Source organism: Nannospalax galili, unplaced genomic scaffold, assembly GCF_000622305.1.
Source record: "Nannospalax galili isolate Female #2095 unplaced genomic scaffold, S.galili_v1.0 scaffold308, whole genome shotgun sequence".
Lineage (NCBI taxonomy): Eukaryota > Metazoa > Chordata > Mammalia > Rodentia > Spalacidae > Nannospalax > Nannospalax galili.
The window spans coordinates 594568-616489 of NW_008359214.1; the positions used below are offsets into that span (position 1 = coordinate 594568).

The 21922-nt window shown below is 37.4% G+C and overlaps 1 protein-coding gene across 3 annotated transcripts in view; it reads left to right on the forward strand.

Moving 5' to 3' along the window:
- The window catches only part of Diaph3 (diaphanous related formin 3), a 545702-nt gene that overhangs the window by 60220 nt on the left and 463560 nt on the right, over positions 1-21922 (forward strand). For all 3 annotated transcript variants that reach the window (XM_008822916.2, XM_008822917.2, XM_029558567.1), the window contains one exon: positions 17852-18028. In XM_008822916.2, the coding sequence (XP_008821138.1) occupies positions 17852-18028 (177 nt within the window). The remainder of the gene's footprint in view (positions 1-17851; positions 18029-21922) is intronic.

Here is a 21922-nt window from a genome sequence, read left to right on the forward strand (position 1 = left end):
GATGCTCTGAGGCTTTCTCCTAAGGGCTGGATCCCTCCAGGAAAGATTTTGGCCTCAGGAATTTGGGGGTTGGACAGGACTGGGAGCTGGGCCCAGGAAAGATGCTCATCTAGGGCAGCTGGTGGCCGTGCCACCCAGAGATGCAAAGGGAGATGGGTGCAGGAAGAGGTCCCAAGGGCTCCTGGGGAGACCCGAGAGGAACTGAGTTGGTCTGGTTGCAAAGGATCAGGATATAGTGGTGGTTCCCCAGGTGTCTGGGGCACCAAGAGAAGGTATGGTACAGGACCCAGGCTGGGAGTAGAGACTGGCGGGGGCGATGGGAGGGTGAATGAGGCTGGGGGAGTCAAGGCGTGAGGGCATGATTGACTTACCCGGGAGAGAGAAGCCTACGGGTTGGAATGAGGCCTACAGTTTGTCTTTTTTAAAAATTTTTTAAAAAATTTACTCTTTGTATTTTATGTGTATGCGTGTAATGACTGCGTGTAGGTAAGTGCACCCATGTCATGCAAAGCCTGTGGAGGACAGAAGAGGCAGTGGGATCCCCTGGGACTGGAGTTACAGACAGTTGTTAGATGCCACGTGGGTGCTGGGATTCGAACCTGATTCTTCTGCAAGAACAACCAGTGTTCTTAACCGTTGAGCCATCTCTCCAGCCCCACAACTCTTTTTTAAAAAACATGCTTAAATGTTTTTATTTTTGGGGGCATCATCGTCAGTTTATACTTTTGAAAAAACTGACGCACTGCTTCCCCTAATGACTGATGATGCTGACCGTGTTTTGGTGTGCTTACTTCTCATTGTTGTTTGTACTAACTATTACCAGATAATGAACTATTCAGGCAATCTGCTTTCTCCTTGTTAGTCTTGGTAGTTTTTCTTTCAAGAATTTTTTGTTTTCCATTTCAAGTTTGTTGTTGAATTTACGAACTTAAAGTTGCTTGTGATGCTTCCTTGCCCTTTTAATGTAGAATCTGTATTGATGTCCTTTTTCCAAAGTGGGTATTAATTTGTGTCTTCTGTTTTTATTCCTTGTTTAGTCTGGCTAGAAGTGTGCCAATTTTATTTGTCATTTGAAAACCAGTGTTTCATTAGTAGTTATATTTATAGCTCACTTGCTTACATTTATTAGTTTTCCTTTCTTTATTTTTTAAACTTTTAATCTCTTGTTTCTTAGGATAAAAGCTTCAAACTGATATGAGACTTGTAGTTGCCAGTTAGAGTGATCTTTGGCTATAAGTTTCTAAGAACTATGTTAGCAGCTTTCAACTGATTATGGGACTTTCAATCAGTTGGTAATATTTTATAATTCCCAGTTGAGTTCTTCTTTGAACCGTGGGTATATTTTTAGTTATGTATTGTTTAATTCTCAAATGCTTGGGATTTACCTAATATCTTTTTCCAGTTTTTAATTTTCTTGTGGTCACACTATAGAGTGTGTGATTTCCACCCTTTCCAATAAGTTTTGCTTTATGTCTCATGGTGGCCCCTCTTGGAAAATATTCTGTTTATTTTGCTTCTGTTGGAATTAGTCTATACATAGTAAACAGGTCATGAGAGTCGATAGTGTTGTTCATATTTTCTGCATCCTTGTTACTTTTTTTGTCTCTCTTTTCTAACAATTATTGATGATAAAGTGTTGAATTCTCCAAATGTAATGTTAGATTTTACTTATTCCTCCTTTCATTTCTCTCAGTTGTCTTCATGTGTTTTAAAGATTTGCTGATATGAGTATATAGTTTTCGCTTTATATTCACCGGTATCGGTTCTAAGATACCATGCAAATGCCAAAATCCATAGATGCTCATTTATTTGTATAAATCTTATGCACACCCTCTTTGATAGTTAAAATAATCTCTAGATTACTTGTGCATTTATTCTTCAAATTCTATATAAATAGCTATTATACTGTATTGTTTAGAGGACAATAGCAGGAATAAGTCTATATATTTTTCATGTAGGGACAATATTTCTTTTCATTTATTTGTTTGTTTATTTGTGTGTGTGTGTGTGTGTGTGTGTGTGTGTGTGTGTGTGTGTGTGTGTGCGCGCGCGTGCTCCATGGCATGGGTGTGGAGGTCAGAGGACAACTTGTGAGAATTTGTTCTCTCCTTCCACTATGTGATTTCTGGAATTGAACTCAGGTCGTCAGGCTTGGTGCAAGTGCTTTTACCTGCATAGCCACCTTGCTGGCCCAAGACAACAGAAAGAAAGTTTATAAGTCTAACCATATTTTTGATCCATAGCTGTTTAACTCTGTGTTTATGGAGGGCTGACCATATATAATTAGGATACTTGTGACTTGTTGAGTGATGTGAAATAACCTTTTTATATTTCTAGTATTGATCATTAAAATTTAGTCCTTCGAAATTTACTAGATTTATCTACCTTACTTGATATAATTGTGTCCTCTTCAAAGAACAGGAATTTCTTATTTTCTGTGATCCAAATCTCTCAGTTTCATACTACTCTGACCTTTCCTTTATTTCTATTGTGTGTGTATATTTTTCTCCACCTGTCTTAAACTATTATTATTTCTCCAGATTCCTTTCTGAAGCTGCTGCTCTTCTCTATACAGTGCTTTATTTGGATGATCACCTCTGAAGATTGCAACTACCATTCATAGTCCTGACCTTTTCCTTCACTTGAGATGTATTAATGCATTGGCTTGCTGGGTGCCTTCATATGGATGTTCCATTTATACTAGGAGCTAGTGCCCTGAATTAAACTCTTCACTTACCTTCCATACTTGTTTTTGTTCTCATGTTCTTTTAGAAGATAGCTTTTCACTTCCAGTGTTTCTTTCTGATTATTTCTTGAGTGTCTCCCTTAAATTCTTTCTGCCAATGCCTTCATTTTCTCTTGTTCAGACTTTCTAACAGTTTCTTCTTGCTCCCTAAAAAGCCAGAATCTCACACAGCAATTTGAGTTACCTGTCTACATTAAATAGCTGATGATGCTTTACTCTGTTTGAGATTGCTTATTTGCATCTGTTATCTATTGGTTGTGTCTTAGCTTTGTGTCATGGCTTATAAGGCTTCCACGATAAAACGTGTTTCTAAGTTGATATCCACCCCTCACCAAATATATGGTTCTTTCAGGGTTACTTAGGGAACATAGTAACTGACAGTGAATCTAGGTTACGGACTTGGAGTTCGTTTTTGGAACATATATCCCTGGTGTACTGCTGGTGTGGAGTTTGCTATCCTGTACTCAAAATACATTTAAGATATAAGTTTAAAGAAATAAAAAATAACTAGAGAATTATGCCTACTGATTGCAAGGCATATTGAGTACCATGTAGTTGTTAGCTTGTGCTTAGTAAATATTTCAAATACTAGCTTCACTTAGGCTTCTAAGATCTATTATCAACATTTTAAAGATGGGGAAAGGGAGGCAAGAGAGTTTAAGTAAACTGTTCAAAACCAAAAGTGTAGAGCCAGGACGATTAGGCAGACTGGCTTCAGAGAGCATCTTCACAAAGAGTGTAATGCTGCTACTGAAGTGCTCCCCTTTTCCTGCCGAGTGCTAAGTGTGAACTTGAGAAGTAGATCTCATTATTTTGTCTTACAAGCCACCTGTATGAGACTTCCAATTTCTAAAACTGTATCACAGCCATTAACCTTAATCCTGAGACAGGTGTTATAACTGTGAAGGCATACTGTATCTAAGCCTTCTATGAGGAGAACTGAATTATTTTCAACCTTTCAGATACACAAACCATAAGAATTGTATCCCAAAAGAATAGGGATATTTGAGAGATATCAATAGATAAAGGATATGTGATTTCTTCTAATTGTAGGAAATACAGAAAAAGCTTCTCTATAAGGAAGTCTCTTCATAAATGTAGCAACAGTTGTGGCTTGTTCCCATGTACAGATACAGGATTCTTGGTTCCTGTTGAAGCATCCCCTGGAAATGGAGTCTTGGAGTCACTGTGGACCTTGCTTGGTCTGGGGTGGGTTCTAATGAGTTCTTTGAGAAGCTCTTCTCACCTGGTCTCATGCCTCTTAACCTTTCTCTATGGGCCTTCTGACTCATTCAGTATAACTGTCACTGAGTAAATTTTGTATATTTGTAGTGTTTTCTGTGAGAATGGTTTATTAAAACAGTTTCTAGAAAAATGTGACTTCATAGGATGGGCTTTGTTTACCACAAGGTATACTAGGTCTTCTGTAGTCTATCCAGAAGTAGATAGCACATACAATGAAGAAGAAAAACTGATTTAGTTAATCTGAATTTTGCCTAACTTTTGAGTCAGGCAATAGAACATGAATTGTTCAATTAGAAAATAGAAGCTCAACTAAAGAATTAAATAATTTTACTGGCCTAGCAGGACAGAGTTCATTTTAAGTGTTTACTAACTTTTTATATTTTTTTCCTTTGTAAGTTAAAAACCAATGATAAAATGTGTGATGTGTTTCACAGTTATTCTGTAAAACTATATATTGAAAATAGACTCTTCTACATAAAGTAAAAATGCCAGCGTGGACCAAGGCTACTCAGTATATGTAATAAAATATATCAAAACAAATTCTATAAGATTTTAAGTATTTACTAAATCAGGTGAGCCTTTCAAAGCCCATTAATATGAGTTAATTATGACTTCCTGTACTTAGATTTTCAGTAGTAGCTCTTAAGTGCTATCTCAGGATCTTTAAATATTTATGAAATAGTTTTGAGAGCACCTCCTCAAATCAGTAGAAATATGTGAATAAGCTCAAGAGCTTTCAGAGTGGAATATACAAAGATGTAGTTGAGTGTGCATACTTGTTTATTCATTCTTTTGTCTACTTCTTCATTAAGCTTTTATTGAGTGCCTAATACTGTTACAGAGATATAAAAATTTCTAATAATGTCTCTGCTTGGGAATATTAGGGAAACAGTTGGGTCCATAGTTAGTATGTTCATTGTGGTGTGACAGCAGATGCAGCTGTATAGAGGTTTCAGTGAAAGTAGTAGAGTCAGCTTGACCTTGGGGAAGACTGTAGAGAAGATGACTTCACAGATGAATTTTGAAGAACAAGTTGGACTCCAGGCTGGCAATTGTGATCTTTTACCCTGTAATTTGTTTCCTAGGTATGAATAGAATAGATTCCTAGTTGAAGCATGTCAACTTAGTTTTTGGGAAGCAGTTGTTGAGATCTTTAGATGATATTTATGTGTGGGTACTATTGAGCTGTGCCATTAAAAATAAAGTGCAATATTTTATTAGAGAGCTAATTTATATTAATTTCATGTATGAGTCATTAATATTTGAATTAGAACTTTGGGCTATTAAATTATTTTTTATTGATTTATGCTCATTTCTTTTGTGTATTTTCCTTATAGTTTGTGTTAGTTTTCTGTCACTATACGAAGATACTTGAGATGATCAACTTGAGAGGAAGAAAAGTTGTATTTTGCTCAGTTTGATAGGTTTTCATGATGACTTGGTTCTATTGCTTTGGGCCTATAGCAGCACGATATATTATGGCAGCTATGTGTGTCAGTGGGGGCCTTTTTATTCCATGGCAAGCATGAGGCAAAGGGAGAAGGGCCCCTGAGTCTCATACCCCACTCAAAGGAATACTCCCAGACTATAACGTTGCCTTCCATCATGGTATTATTAATTTACAGAAACTTATGCTTGTTTTTAGTGTAGGGGAACTGTTTTAGTTACTCTTCTATTGCTGTGATTGAAACATGTGACAAAGGGAAGTAATAAAAGGAAAAGTTTATTTAGCTTATGGTTCTAAAGGGGCAAGAGTCCATCATGGTAGGGAAGCCTGGTGGCAGATGTGCCTGGAGTAGGAGCAGAAGCTAAGCACTCACATAGTCAAGGAGGCACAGGAAACAAGAGAGTGACTGGAGATTTGACAAGGCGTAAGAACTCTCTAAGTCTGCCTCCAGTGATGTGCTTCCCCCAACATGGCCATACCTTCTTAAACCTCCCCAAAAGGGAGGGACATCAACTGGGGACAAAAAGCTCAAATACTTGGAACCTTTTGGGGGACATTCTCATTCAACCCACCATAGGAACTATGTTGTAAATTGCCAATTTGGGGATTAATATGAGTTTCTAATTGACCATATGAAACCCATAATCACTTGAAATTTTCCCTGATATATAGCTATTAAAAAATAATTTATTAAGGCAGGCATCAGTGGATATGTTCCATGCTTGGAAGATAGGAAGCTATTTACTAATTTGATCAATTTTTCATAGAACATTTACTGTGTTCTTAAAACTACGTTAAGTTTCAGGGATTGTTTTGTGAATAAAGTAACACCCCTTTTCAGAAGGATTTAATGCTTCATTCACTGCATGTGTATGTTTGTAGACAGTTTCAAAATAGTATATGTACAATGTAATTCTAGTGATACCTAGGTCTGTAGGTATCACTTTTGTTCTCATGGAGGAAAGGCCACTATGTGAACTGTAGCACAGACTGAGAGCTGAAGACTTAATTGACATCAGCCAGGCAAAGAAGATGTGGTAAGTTCTAGACACAAAGGAGGGATGATGGCATGTTCATGTTTAGGAGGCTGTGAGGCATTCATTAGATCATATGGCATAGGTAGAAGAATGGTAAAGAGGTTGTCTAGTGAGGAAGAAATCTTCAGATCAAAGTGGACCTGAGAATCATGCTAAAATATTTGAACATCATTCTTTGAGGTATGGAAAACATTGGGAGTTGTGACTTACTTTGCATTCAGTAAGCTCAGAATTATGTCAGGGAAGTGTTTGGAGTGGAAAGCTTAGAGGAGCAAGGGAGACTTGGAAGCTGATTAGGAGCCTGCAACAGTGATCCAGGCCTATACTAGGGTGATGGTAGTGGGGACAGAGAGATGATTTGATAAGGTGTAATGTATATGGTTTGCTTTGTGATTCTTTACTGATTTTTATTAGTTGTCACAATTCAGGCCATTGCATCTGTCAACATAACTAAAAAGTCATCTTTTAGCTTGCATAAGTCAACATCAGAAGTCAAAATCAATTCATATAATCAGTAAGAATGCCTTTGCTTCTGTCTCTACTCAGGTCTATTTATTCTTCTCAACTCCTCCAGACTTCCCAGACCCTCCTACTTTGTCCTTTGAAACTCAAAGTCAGTCACAGTCTTCTAATGTTTTCTTTCCTTCTTGCTCTAATTGGATCCTAGATGTTCTTTGATGGATTTATTTTCTTAGTGACTTCTTACTTCAAAAGCGTCCAGTTCTTTTTGAGTACAGACCACCAGATTGTGCAGCCTGTTGCATTCCTCCTTGTTGGGCTCAAGTGTAGGTCTCCATTCCTCCCACTCTTTCACTGAAGGCTTCAGAACTTGAGTTACTTTCTTCTTTTCTACCTACTTATTATGTTCCATATCCACCCACCAGGCAAGATTCCTAACCCGGAGTCTGTGCACCACTAATCTGTGGTAGAACTCATGATATACTCTAAAAAAGGGTGAATCTTTATTTTGCTTTTTAAAACTTACTAAACTTGAACCAGAATTTAGTGTTTTTCTCAATTTTGAGTATGGGGAAAAATAACTCAATATACCAAATGAATAAGTTAAACGTAACAACAACAAAAACAAAAACAACACAAACCCAAAGTCCAGTACCACAATAGTATTTGACCTGTGACCAACAAAAATCAGATATTTTCAAAGCATGTTATAGTTACTGAAAGTACTTATAAATATGGTTTATAGGCAGAATTATATTAAAATTAGACTTATCTTTATCTCATTTCAGAATGAAGAATATATTAGAACTTAGTTAAATATGTTTTAAAAATTCTAGAATTTTTATTTTATGTGTATGTGTGTTTTGCCTGTATGTGTGTACCATGTGCGTGCAGTGCCCACAGAGGCCATAACGGGGTGTTATATTCTCTGAAATTGGAGTTAGGAACTCTTGTTTAGCTGCCATGTGGGTACTGGGAACTGAGCCCAGTCCTCTGCAAGTGCTCTTAACCACCGAATCATTTTTCCAGCCTCCAAATTTAAATATTTTGATAGCTCTGTTTTACTTTAGTTTTCCTTTTATTTGTATATATTATTATTTCAGTCATCTAAAAATATTCTGGGGAGAGCTTCATACTAATCAGCTATTCCTCTGTAACACATTTTCTTTTTTAAATATTTATTATTTTTATCTTATGTGTACGAGTGTATTGCCTACATGTAGGTAAGTGCACCCATGTTGTGCAGTGCCCGCAGAGGACAGAAGAGGTCATCAGATCCCTTGGAACTGGAGTTACAGGCAGTTGTTAGCTGCTATGTGGGTGCTGGGATTCGAACCCAGGTCTTCTGCAAGAACAACCAGTGTTCTTAACTGCTGAGCCATCTCTCCAGCCCCTGTAACACTTTTCTAAACTTCCTGACACAGTGTCCTATAGGTTCTTGGATCAGAATATAGTAAAGAACTTAGCATGATGGTTCTGATTTAAGATCTTTATGAGCTAATCATTAAGAAGTTGACTCAGGCCAACGTCACCTGAAACCCTGATCTTGCTGAGTAACCCTTTCCATCAAGCTCTTGACATGACTGGAAAGCTGGTGCTGAGTGTTAGAGGCCTCCATTCTTCCCTCTCTGGATCTCTGCTGGTAGCTCTGTGATAGAACTACTGGCTGTAGAATGCATAATTCCATGTGCCTGTTTTCAAGCCATTATGGAAATGTTATGAGCATAACTAAAGATGGTCTTCATTTAGTAAGTTAAAAAAGTGTTTGAACCCTCAATGTGAACAGAGTGCTTTAAGTTGGTAAAATAACTTTTATTTTTGGAGGGGAGGCAGTACATCTTTCTTTCAAAGAAGGCTTTGATCAAATAACTTCATATAAAATTAATAAAATGCAAATTAACAGCTGGAAAAGCCCTTTGGTAGTTTTGAGGATATTGAAGTATTTTGTAGTTTTGAGGATATAGTAGTTGGTTCTAATACTGTGGCCTAAGACTGAGATGGTTAGTTGATCACACCTCAAACAGTGAATGGTTATTTTCTCCGACAATGATATATTTAGTGGCACTGATTTCACAATTATTTAATAAAAACTGTGGCCGCGTGGCACTGCTTAGCTGTTAACATGCGCTCTCATCCAATTCTTGTTATCAGCCTCACTCTACAGTCCAGTGCTTCTCTAGGTACTTTCTCCCTCCAGTTCGATTATTCAGTCCTGTCTGCTGCTGCTTTGCTGGTAGTTTTTTTTTGGACACTTAAAATAGTTAACCTTAAATTATAATTAGGTGTTTGTCAAGTACTGTTTCCTATGTGAGGAAATATTTCAGAGATGGTACTATTTTTAATGTATTTTTATTACTTAGTAATTACTCATACTTTCAAAAAATTCATCAGTTGATATTAGTGCATTGCTAACTACCTGCCAGTACTGTGTTATACCCAATGACTGTGTAATAGCTGTCTTTTAGTATATAACAAATGGCCCCCAAACTTAGTGGCCTAAAATAGCCAGCGTTTTCTCACAGTCTCTGTGGGTCATGACTTTGGTGTTTAGCTAGGTGGTTCTGACCTAGTGTCTCATGAAGCTACAATGTAGAGGTTTCATGAAGCTATGGTGTCTATAAGCTTGACTGGGACTTCCAAGATGATTGTTCAACTGGGCTGTTAGAAATCAGTATCTTTATATTTTGGAGTAGGGTCTCAGGTCTTGGTCATGTGACTTCCCTTTACATGCTCTTTGAGTGTTCTCATATTTGGCAGCGGGTGTACTACAGCGTGATCCAAGAGGGAGCAAGACAAAAGTGGTAATACCTTTTATGATTTGATTTTGTAAGCCAAAAGTCCTGATTTTCACACTGTCTTATTTGTTGCACAGGATGGTTGGGTTCAGTCTTAGATACTGGGTACACCATGATGGTTTGCCTAGTAGACCCATTATATTTTAGTGAGGAAGAGATAGTGCCAACTGTTTCAAAATAAGTGAAATGAAATAATTTCATAACTCATTTGAAAGGGCATGAGAATATACTGTGCCTTGGAAGAGAGTTGGGTGTTTCCATGTGTTGTATTGGAGTGGTCGGAGTGGTCAGGAAAGGACTTTGAAGTGTTTTCACTTGCAGCTGAAAGGGGTTAGCTGCTTTATTTCTTGTTAACATATTATTATTATTATTTTTTTTGGTCTTTTTGAGACAAGGTCTCCCTTTAGCCCCGGCTAGCCTGGAACACACTATGTAGACCAGGCTGGCCTTGAACTCAACAGAGATCTGCCTGTCTTTGTTGGGACCAAGGGCACGTACCACCATACCTGGCTTGTTAACATACTTTTGTGATAGGCAGCATCATTAGAGTTTAAGTCAGTAGCTTGGTTATGGGAACACAGTAAGCCAGTGGCTGGCAGGATTCAGTAGTCAGACTCTGGGGCCATGGTTCTAATCAGCAAGTTGCTGGGTTAGTAATAAAGCTAATTAAAAACCCAAGCTATTTTAGTTAGGTTATTTCCCCCTGAAATATAATATTAAATTGCATGAAAATTGGTAGATAATTTTAAGTAATATACTTTATATTTCAGGTATGCATTTGGATAAAATTGATTTTGTAATTAGAAGGAGCTTCTTATTTGCTCAATATTTTCCCCAGATTGCATGAAAACCTCAATTTCTGTCTTATTTATAAGGAAAGCATTTACAGTCATAGTGTAATTTTTCAAATTTTTGAAATTGTAAGGTGACTGAAAATTATACTGTCCTTTTAAATTAAAAAATGTTTATTTACAGTACTGTAATAATGAAAATCCTAAACAATGACTTTTCACTATTATAATGTTATAGTTAGAATCTAGATAGTTTTTTAGAGACTGCTTTTTGTTTAATTAATTTTATTTAAGCTGTCATTACTGATTATCAGTGTGATTACTCAGCATGAGATAATACTCAGTAGGGTGCTCATTTAACTTCCCCTGAAGATAAGTGATATTAATTTATAAAACTTAGTACACCCCAGACACAGGCACAGCCTTCTTAATTAAGTGTGGTGTACTACTTCTAAATAGCATCATAATAGAATTCCCTCAGTCTGTTTGTGTTAATCAATCTTCAACCAGTGAGAATTGTTTATGTACTTTACCTGCCTGGGTTGAGTTTCTAGGTTGATTTTAAGAGAAGAATTCCATATAAATTATGAAATTTTTATATGAAGATAAAAATAACATAAGTTGTGAAACAAACTATCCCCATCCAAATTGCCAAATATGTCAGCCAACTTGCTGTCATTCTGATGGCAGTTTCTGTCATAATTTTATGTATAAAGTATTTTTAATGTTTGCTCATGTGTTCTGTTGTTTTGCTTCAAAAGCAAATGGTATGTAAAATTGCATGAAAGATAAATCAGGAATGATTTTTCTGTTTGTAGGTGAAATCATAGTAGCATCATAAAAAAGAAACTTCTTTAGCATGTTTGAGATGGTTCAGTAGTCAAGCTCACTTTGCTCTGGTTTTGTTTATAGTGCTCAAGTATAGTGGAAATTACCTAGGTGCTTAGTAAAGCATGACCAGATATGCTTGTATGTTTTTATTTTAAGCCTGAGATAGTCAACAAAATTGAGGTATGGTTCCAGCATATAAAGGATTGCTTTTTGCCTGTATAGTGCTTTTCTTTTTCTTTTACACTTAAAATTATGTTTTATTTATTTGTGTGTGTGTGTGTGTGTGTGTGTGTATGTATGTATGTGTGATGTGCCTCTGTATTTGTATGTGCACACTCATGGAGGGCAGAGGACAGCCTGCTGGAGTCAGTTCTCTTTTTCCATTATGTGGGTCTTGGGGATTGAACTAAAGTCATCAGGCATGGCAGTGAGTGCCTTTACCCACTGAGCTATCCTGCCAGCCCAGGCTGTTATTTTTTTCACCTTTCCAATTAAGGAGAATAAATAACAATTATATTAAAAGCATAAAACACTGATCCTTTTGTATCTTATATCACCGCGCTGAGCTTTGTAAATATAGAAACTAGAAGAGGCATATTGTCTTGCCATTGGCTAGCTGTAAGGTAGTAGGGTGAAGCTCTGTCTTTTCTACTTGGGTAAACTCCAGTCCTCCCTGAGAGCTTATGTACTAAACATTCAGGAGAGATGTGCTAGCATTACAAGCTTGGCATATTTATTAAATTATACTTTTTTGGGATAGTTTTTACACTCAGGAACTGATATTATATATGCAGAAGTTAACGGTGTTGGAGTAGTGTGACTCAAAGGTAGAGTAACCAGTTCCAGTGCAGAAATTATTACAGAAATAATTTCTTGTGTGTTCTAGCTTTTTGAAAGAAAAAAAATCAAGACCTAGGGTATAAATATACACAGAGACAGTGACTACTGGGCATCCACTTTATATTTCTTATTCATTTCATAGTAGAGAATTTATATTGATGAGTTAGATGCCATTGTTTTTTGCTAGTATATACTACAGTGCATTCTAACATCCCTTGCTCTGTGCCTATATTGGCAATATAATTGCCTGTTTGCTTCCTCCACTTGACTGTTATTTAAGGTAAGCCTTCTGCAGCTCATTTATCTTTGTTCGATCTGCATGTATCTGATGCATTCTTCATTGGTTTTCATGTATTTTTGTAGATCTTTTTCAACATCATTTCCCTTTATCCTGACTAACTTTGCTAACACCTTTTGTGGTACATAGAGGTGTTCTGGAGACTGTATTTCTCAGCTTTTGTTTGGAGTGTCTTTATTTCGCTTTTGCTTGTGAAAGGAATTTGGATGGAGAATTTCAGTATGACACTGCTTCTGTTTCACAAGTTAAAGGTGTTGTTCTGTATGTAGCCTCTCATTAGTGTTGCCATTGTTCCTGGTAGGGAATTAGCCATCAGATCATCAGTTGGTTTTTCTCTTTTGTCATGTAGCTCTCTTCCTTGGGTTGCACTTTTGTGAATTGTTTTCTACATTTTTCAGAAGTCTGACTATGAAAAGCCTGTGTGTGTGTGTGTGTGTGTGTGTGTGTGTGTGTGTGTGTGTGTGTGTGACATATATTTTACATCAACTTTTTCAATGTATTTCTTGAAATCTTGTGTATCATTCTTTTCCTTTTCTCTTTCAGGACTCCATATACACTTTGTTACAACATTTTGTATTGTATCCCTAGATCTTGGCTACTGTTTCTTTCTTTCTTTCTTTTTATTTTTTTAAATCATGTATGTATGTATGTATGTATGTATGTATGTATGTATGTATGGTGTGTCTGTGTGTGTGTGTGTGTGTGCGCAATCCTGTGTGCCATGGCTCATGTGTGGAGGTCAGAAGACAGCTTTTAGAAGTCATTTCTCTGTCTTCTGTGTTTACATGGTTCCATGGATTGAACTCAGATTTCCAGGGTTGCAGCAGCAAGTTGTTTTAGCTTTTCAATGGCTTCATTTGTTTTGAATGCTTGAGGTCTGAACATCATTGAAAATCTGACACTCTACGTGTGTGTGTGTGTGTGTGTGTGTGTGTGTGTGTGTGTGTGGTGGGGAGAGTGCATGCACATGCACATGGAGACCAGAAGAGAACATTGGACATCCTGCTGTATCACTCTCTGCCTTCATTTTTTTTTTTGAAGATTTGTTTTATTTTTAATTTTGTGTATATGTGTGTGGGTCAGTGGTATGAGTGCAGGTGTCTGTGGAGTCCAGAAGAGGGCATCAGATCCCCTCGAACTGAGCTGGAGGTACAAGCAGATGTGAACCACCTGATGTGGGTGATGGGAACTGAACTCTGGAAGAGCAGTTGTGCTCTATTAACCACTGAGCCATCTCTCTAGCCCTGTTTTACTCTTTTTAGAATAAGATCTCTCACTGAACCTGGAGCTAGCCTGGGGGCCAGTGAACTCCAGTGATCCCTGTCTCCTCTCTTCTCCTCTCCAACCTCCAGTGCTGAGGCCACAAACATTTGTGAAACCACATCTGAATTTTTATGTGGGTTCTGGTGATTTTAACCAGGCCCTCATGCTAACAAGCATTCTTGCCCACTGAGCCATCTTACGAGCCCCTGGCAATCTACTTTTTGATTCTACATCTGAGCTACCAACCTTTAAAACTTGGTACTGACAAGAGAGGCTTCTTTGCACACAATTAATATTGGAAGTTAGTTCCTTAATGTGCAACAATGATTCTTGCCTAAGGAACAGATCTGATTAAGAGGAGTTTTCAAGACTCTAAAGAAAGGCATTGACTCTCTTAATCCATAGCTTTATACCCATAGATTAGTGTATCTTTTAGACCTTATCAGAGAAGTTTCTTTGTGCAGTGGATGGTGGTTGTAGAAACATATAACTGATCAAAGCACAGAGAATAAGTGTGTGTGGGGGACCAGAGTGAAACAGTATCTTCTAGGCATGACAGGGCTTCTGTACTTATGAACTCACAGCAGTGATGGATGCCTGCACAAGACCTGCATAAGATGAAGACAATCAACATTTTAGCAGGGAGGGGCTCACATGTCCCTACCCCTATTGGAGGGGGTAGTGACAGTTGATGGCTACTGGGGAGGAACAGTCAGTATTCTTTAAGGGTGTGGCCCCTGGTAGGTCGGCAATGCTCCAGTAGATGGCACTGTACCCTTAAGCATGCAGGCAGTGAGTTATCCAAAAATAGAAGAGGACATGGAGTTAGGAGGGTGTGAGGAGTTGGGGAGGTGGATCTTTAAGCAGTTTTGGGGAGAAGTCAGGGATAGATAGATAAAAGTATGTTGTATGAAATCCTCAAAGAATAAAAATATTGTATTAAAAATGAGTCTGTGAAACACTTGGCAGCCTTCACTTTCACTTGCAGGGTGTCATCCTTATTGTATGCAAACACAGTATGGGGATGCTGCTGGAAGATAAATATGGTCCACATATCTTCACTTCCTCTTTGAGGGTATTGTATAGAGCAGGTGCCTTGGGAGCCCTCTGTGATGAGGATGATCACTTCCCTGAAAAAAAAAAAAAAGCCTCCAGGATAGCTATGAGTTTTAGAGTTTGGTGACCTTTTTTTTTTTTTTTTTTTTTTTTTTTTGGAGACAGGGTCTCCCTGTAGCCCCAGCTGTCCTGGCTGGCCTTGAACTCACAGAGACCTGCCTGCCTCTGCCTCCCAAGTGCTGGGACTACAGGCATGCACCACTATGCCCGGCTGGTGACCGTTTTTAGAGTTAATCCTGAATTGGGTTTTTGGTTCTAGTTTGAGTTCTGCTCTCATCAGATAGGAGCTATCATGATCTTTTGAAGGCATGGAGTGCATCATGGACATTTTCCTGAGGTCTTTTGCCTGATCCATATGATAGGACGACAACAGATGGTGAAGGCCTTGTGTGCCTTAGGAAGGATCTCAGTCAGCTTTCCTGCTTTCCACTCACCTTTGGCATACCACCAGTTGCGTTTCACAAAGACTTGAGGGGAGTTGGTAACAGACTAGTTTTTTGGCTGGGGCCCTATGAGCAGAGCTACTTGGTTTTCTAAAGTCTCTTAGCCAGCACCATTGCAACAATCAGTAGGTCACTGAACATCCGACTGCTTTTCCTTTCCTTACCTGTTTTAATTATCCCTGACCAATGATGAAGCATAAAGCATTTTTGTTACCTGTTTTCTATTCTTTGTGTTCTAAGCTTTCTTTTCTTTAACAAATAATTTCCAAACTTTATTTTAATAATTTAAGGGACCTTCAACTTAAGTTCTGTGTCTTAATGTGAGAATCAAAAGTAGCAAAGATTATCCCTAGAGAGATACTTAGGATGTTATGCTGTATTCCTAGAAATGGGAAGACAGATTAGATACCAGGTTTTCCAAGTTTGGGGGAATATTTTAATTCAACTGTGAAATACTTGTGAAATCAAACAAATTGAGGATCTTCACTATCTAGGAACCTGGTGAAGTTAGATGTATGTTTTTTTATTATTTATGATTTTTTATGGTACTTTTATTATTTATGATACAATGTTACTGATGAGTGAGTACAGTATTAAGGACATAATGACAGGAAAAAAACATTTGCAAATGTTCAATTTAGATGTACTTTCCCTATTTCTTCCTCCATCCCTTTTCCTCTTTTTCTACTTTACCTTTTGACCCTCAGTAATTCTGCCAAGTTACAAATTCAGTTACAAACTGATATGTTTGTCCTGAGCTTTCAGATGAATTGAACACAGAGCAACCATAATTTTTTAACTTTTCTGACTTGTTTTTATTTTTTAGGATGAGAGCAATGGTGTTTTTGACTACTTTCTAAGTCTTGCAGGGAGCTGGCATAGTCTTAGAACTTTGCATTCATGTCATGTTAAACAAACCATGTATAAATACAGTATATTTTCCTAGATCTTTTTTTTATAGAAAATTTAGAGGCCTAATTTTGAATGTAAAAATCATTATTCTTACATCTCATTAATTGACCTATTTCTTCAATGATTTAAATAATACAATGACTTAATTGTCCTCTAAAAATAAAATTTCCGAGTGTCAGGTTTCTTTAATGGTTATACTATTCTCTCTAATAGAATTTTCTCTGATAATAGAAATATTCTGAATATGTTTTTTACCAGTGTGGTAATCACTAGTAGCCCTTGAGCACTTAAAATTGGCAGCTAAAAATTTAATATAATTAAATTTAACTCAATAACCATATGTAGTTAGTAGCTAATATAACATGCATTACACTTTTATATCCTATACATTTAAAATATTTATTTATGTGTGCATGGGTACATTTGTTTTTGTGTGTGTCCGTGTGTGTGTCTATGTGTTTGTGTGCACACTCAGGTAATCAGGTTTGGGGGCAGGTTCCTTTACCTGCTGAGCCATATTGCCAGTCCCATGTTCATGATTTAGTGAAAATAATAGGTTAATATTTATAGCAATACTGAACAAATCACAGAATCATTGATTATGCGTAAGCCATAGTCACTTATATTCTTAAAACTTAACTTTAAGACATTTTGCCATTTTGATTGCTGAAAACTGTATACATTTTAAGATATGAGTCTAGGTTCTTTATGAGGACAATTTTGAATGAATGAATGATTAGCTTTCTAAACTAATATTAATATATTTTCAAATATCAATTAACTGATGTAGATGTGGTAGGAGAAATCACATTACAATAAAAACATAGCTGTATTTCCTAAGGCTTTAGCCATCTTACTTGGTAGATGTCTAAGAAGCAAAAAGAAATGTATTATCAGGTGAATAAGCTACTAAGATATAATTCAATTAAAATTTCGTAAACCATATTCTGTTGCTTTCCTCTGTTTACTCTGCCAAAGGATGGCGCACAGGAGGCACAGGACAAGGAAGGAGTGGATGATGGGACATGGAATGCTAGTTGATGCTTCCCCTGATACCTGAGTTACTTTTTAAAAACTGCTCAGTTTGCTTATCTATAAGTAGTGGGTCACCTGGCACCAGAATCTTACATGTAAATGGTGTGTTTTAAGATTTATTTATTTAATTAAAATATTTTATCATTTTTATTTTATGTGTATGAGTGTATTTCCTGCATATATGTAAGTGCACCTGTATCATACAGTACCTGTGGAGGTCAGAAGAGGGCATTGGATCCCCTGAACTGGAGTTGCAGACAATTGTTAATTGCCACGTGGGTACTGGGAACTGAACCTGGGTCCCCTGCAAGAGCAGCAAGTGCTTTTAACCACCAAGCCCTCTCTCCAGCCCTGATTTTAAGATTTAGAAGAATCTTTTGAAATTTGTGTTTTTTAAATAGGACTGCTGCTGAAACCTTTTCAACACTTAGGATTATTACTGTTAACTGTAAAGTTTCTAGTTGTGACTGTTTTTTGACAGAAGCAGTGACAATGTGATTGTCCCTGTCTGTTTTTTTCTGTTTGGGGAATTACATAAGTGTTGTGGGTGCAGAACTATTTACACACGTGTGCTATTTTATCTTCCTTTATAGCTGGACAAATTTGCAAGCATAAGAATTCCAGGGAGCAAGAAAGAGAGACCTCCTCTCCCCAACCTGAAGACCGCATCTGCAAGCAGTGATTTCTCATCAGTTTCTTCAGAGACCATGGAGAATTTTCCAAAGCCATTGTCAGACAATGAAGTTTTAAGACTTTTTGAAAAGATGATGGTAAGAATTTTATCTGTAGAAAATGCTTGAGAAAAGTCTCAGCTTTTGCTCATGTTAATACAACTCTGAGCATATTTGGAACTCACATTCTGTGGGGTGATACAGATGCCATTTGAGGTACCTCTTTAGTCATGGATAGATATTTAGATTATAAAAGCAAGAGTCTAAAGAAAAAATTGTCTCAGCAGTTTTCAGTTTTATCTGGAGTATATACAAATAAATACTCTGAAGTAGCAAATGGTCTGCTTTTGTCTTGAGTAGATTATGTGGTCTCTCTGAGTTCATTTGGCTTTTAGAAGATGGTCCCAGTTACTCTGGGAGCATTGTGTCTTTTGTCATCGTGTTCTGATTTTTTTTCTTTAACCTTGTTTTATATTATTTCTAGTGCTCAGTATACCATGTTATTTATGGTACTATAGTAATTATGTCTGTAGAACTGACCTGCTCTTCAGATAGAGACACTTGGTGTCCTTTGGCGCCTTCATTTGTTTGTTCTTTAATTGATTTTTCTGACAGACTCAGCTCCTGGCTTTCAATCTGACTCAGGCGATTTGATGAGAAAACATGTATGTTAAATATATTTATATCATTTACCACAAATGAAAAGTAATTTTATCCTGCTGGATTTTTTTTTAAAAAATTTATGTACTTCTTACTTTCAGGTTGCTTACCTACCATGATTGAAAGCAAATATTTGAAAAATTCAATGAGTGAGAAATGCCAGAAGGTATATTTAACTGAATATTAAGTAATTTATGAATTCAGAGTAGGAAGAAAGTACTCTAGTTCTGAGATATCTAATTAGCTTCAGGGAAAATACAATAGATAATATATTATAATAGCTAAAGGAAATTTGTTGAGAAGGTGAACTGAAAGTGGTAATTCAGGATCTGGAGTCAGAGGGAAGGACAATCTCTTGATATGAAAGAAATAGCAGTGAGAAAAAATGTAGAGCTAGGCTTTAAGTAGCCCCTGGGGAAAGATAACTTGGGGCAGATTATGAAATGATTTTCTAAGGCATTGTGTTTTTTTTTTTTTTTTTTTTAAAAAGCCATGATTTGTTCTGAGAATGTCCATTTTTCCCATTGATTTTGATAGCATTATTTTTATAGAAATTATTGCACTTATTTATTTAGAGTATAATGTGTGTGAAAGTTGAGGACTATTTTTTTCAATCTTAAAAATTATTTCTGTTTTATGTCTATGAGTGTTTTTCCTGCCTGTTTGTCAGTTCACCACATGAATGTGTGCAATGCCCATAGGGTCCAGAAGAGGGCATTGGATCCCCTGGGACTGGAGTTACAGACAGTTGTTAGCCACTATGTGGGTGCTAAGACCTGAACCAGGGTCCTTTGCAGGAACAGTGAATGCTCTTAATGGCTGAGCCATTACTGTAGTCTAAAATTTTAAGACTGTTAATAGCTAGTTTCTTCTTTGTGCAGCTAGAATGTTGTATTTGTATTATACTGCCTTATTTTCTATTCATCACACGTCTTTGTGTCTAGTGTTAACACCCAGAGCTTCAGAAAACCCAGAATGATTTTTTTTTCTAGTTCATTTCTTCATAAGGTTTTTGAAATGTGCCAGAGATTATTAACTTTTCACCCATGAGCATATATTTTAAATTTTATTATTATATTAAATTTATTTATTTAAATTTTATTATTATATTTGCATAAGCTCTGGACTTGGAAAACTTATCTATTATTGTGCCAGCTCTTAATGAAGTATTAGTTTTGGTCTGTTACCTATACATGTGGAACTCCTTCCCTGATATTTTTTGGTGTTTTTGAGACAGGGTCTCCCTGTAGCCTTAGCTGGCCTGGATCTCACTATGTAGACCAGACTGGTCTTGAACTCTCAGAGATCCACCTGCCTCTGCCTCCCGAGAGCTGGGATTAAAGGTGTGCACCACCATATCCAGCTCCTTCCCTGTTTTGATGCTGTGAGCTAGCCTTTGCCACTTTGAGACTTATATGAAGTTAGTGCTCTTCAGTATCACCTTTGTAGGTCTATGATGGCAGTGTGCCCTTTCTTCCCGTGCACTGTATCTGGGCTCACCTTAATTGCTGGTGAAATTTTGGAGAAATATCTTTATGGCTCCCTTGTAACTACTTAAATTTTTCTTTTTCTTTGTTATGATTGTGGGCACCAGCTGAATAAGTAGAGAAAGCAGCCTATTGATGTCCAACAATTGGGAGAACCTATTTTATTATCATATGCAGTTAAAAGAGCAACCACCTAAAAGTACTGAATATAGTTTATAGTCCATTTTTTTGTGACTGTTAGGAGAGGAGGAAGCCAGTCACTTATGTGAGAATTTATAATGTGTTGTGATCATATTCACTCTGCATTGTCCCCCATAACCCTTCTTGGATTCATTGTCCTCTAGGTCTATATCCCCCTCCCAAGTTCTCTTCATGTCCTTTTTTTTAAAAATATAACTCATGGATTCCTGTTTGTATTGCCCATATATGCGTAGATTTGGGGCCATTTATCGCAGCATAAGTTGACCTACCGACTAAGGACCATACCCTTAAAGAAAACTGACTTTTTCTCCCCTAACAGCCATCAACTGTCAATAGTTCTTCAGCTTGTGAGCCCCTTTCCCCTCCATGCTGGAATACTGACTGTGTTGATGGTGTGCAGGCCACCACAGCTGCTGTGACTTCATGAGTGCAGCAGTTCTGTCATGTCTAGAAGACACTGTTTTGCTCAGGTCCTTCCTGAGTTCTGCCTCTCAGAACCTTTCCATCCTGCCTTCTGTGATGTTCTCTGAGCCTTGAGGGCAAGTTTACGATATAGATGTCCCATTTATGATGGAGCACTCCAATATATTTTTTAATAAAAATTCTCTTCAGGGATTGGAGAGTTGGTTCAGAGGTTGCTTTTGCAGAGGACTGGGGTTCAAATCCCAGCACCCACATGATAGTTAACAGCCATCTGTAACTCCAGTTCCAGGGGATCTGACACCCTCTTCTGACTTCTGTGGACATTGTACCACATGGGTGCACTTACCTACATGCAGGCAATACACTTACACAGATAAAATAAAAATAATAAGCCAGGCATGATGGTGCACGTCTTTAATTGCAGCACTCTGGAGGCAGAGGCAGGTGGATCTCTGTGAGTTCCAGGCCAGCCTGGTCTACATAGTGAGTTCCAGGCCAGCTGGGGCTACTGGGAGACCCTGTCTCAATAAAGACCAAAAAAAAAAAAGAAATAAAAAAATTCACTCTGAGACAGCAACATTTAGTAATCATCTATGTTAGCTTTTAGCATTTGTGTCTGCTTTTAACGCTTTTGTTAAGCTAGGCTTACCTAGATAGTTCAAAAAATTCTCCCTATTTTGAGATTCATTAATTATATCTGTGCAGTCCCATTTGTCATGCAATATGTATATTCATAGGTGCCAGGGATTAGGGCTGTTGACTGCTTTGCAGGTGGCCCGTTGCATACCACAGGCAGAGAAGATAAAAAATGCTGACTCTGCTTTCCTGGTATTGAGGCCCTGCTTTCCTTTAATCTCACACATGGTTCCCACAGTACTGGTGGTGCTCCTTCAGCTATCTGCCTCTGTCTTCTGCAAGTCTTTTCCTCTACTGCAGTTACCTTTTGGATGAAGTATTTCAACGGTTCAAGTCTGAATCTACCTGGAATCCATATTCTCTTCATGCAAAATCAGTATATTCTTAATTTTGTTACCTTCAAATCCTTTCTGCAGAGAATAGTTTACTTTGGCTGTTTCTACCAATAATTTATTTTTGTAGCTTTTCTTTTCAGATGTGCATTCTCTAATTGTAATTGGCTTCTTTCTCTCTCTCTCTCTCTCTCTCTCTCTCTCTCTCTCTCTCTCTCTCTCTGTGTGTGTGTGTGTGTGTGTGTGTGTGTGTG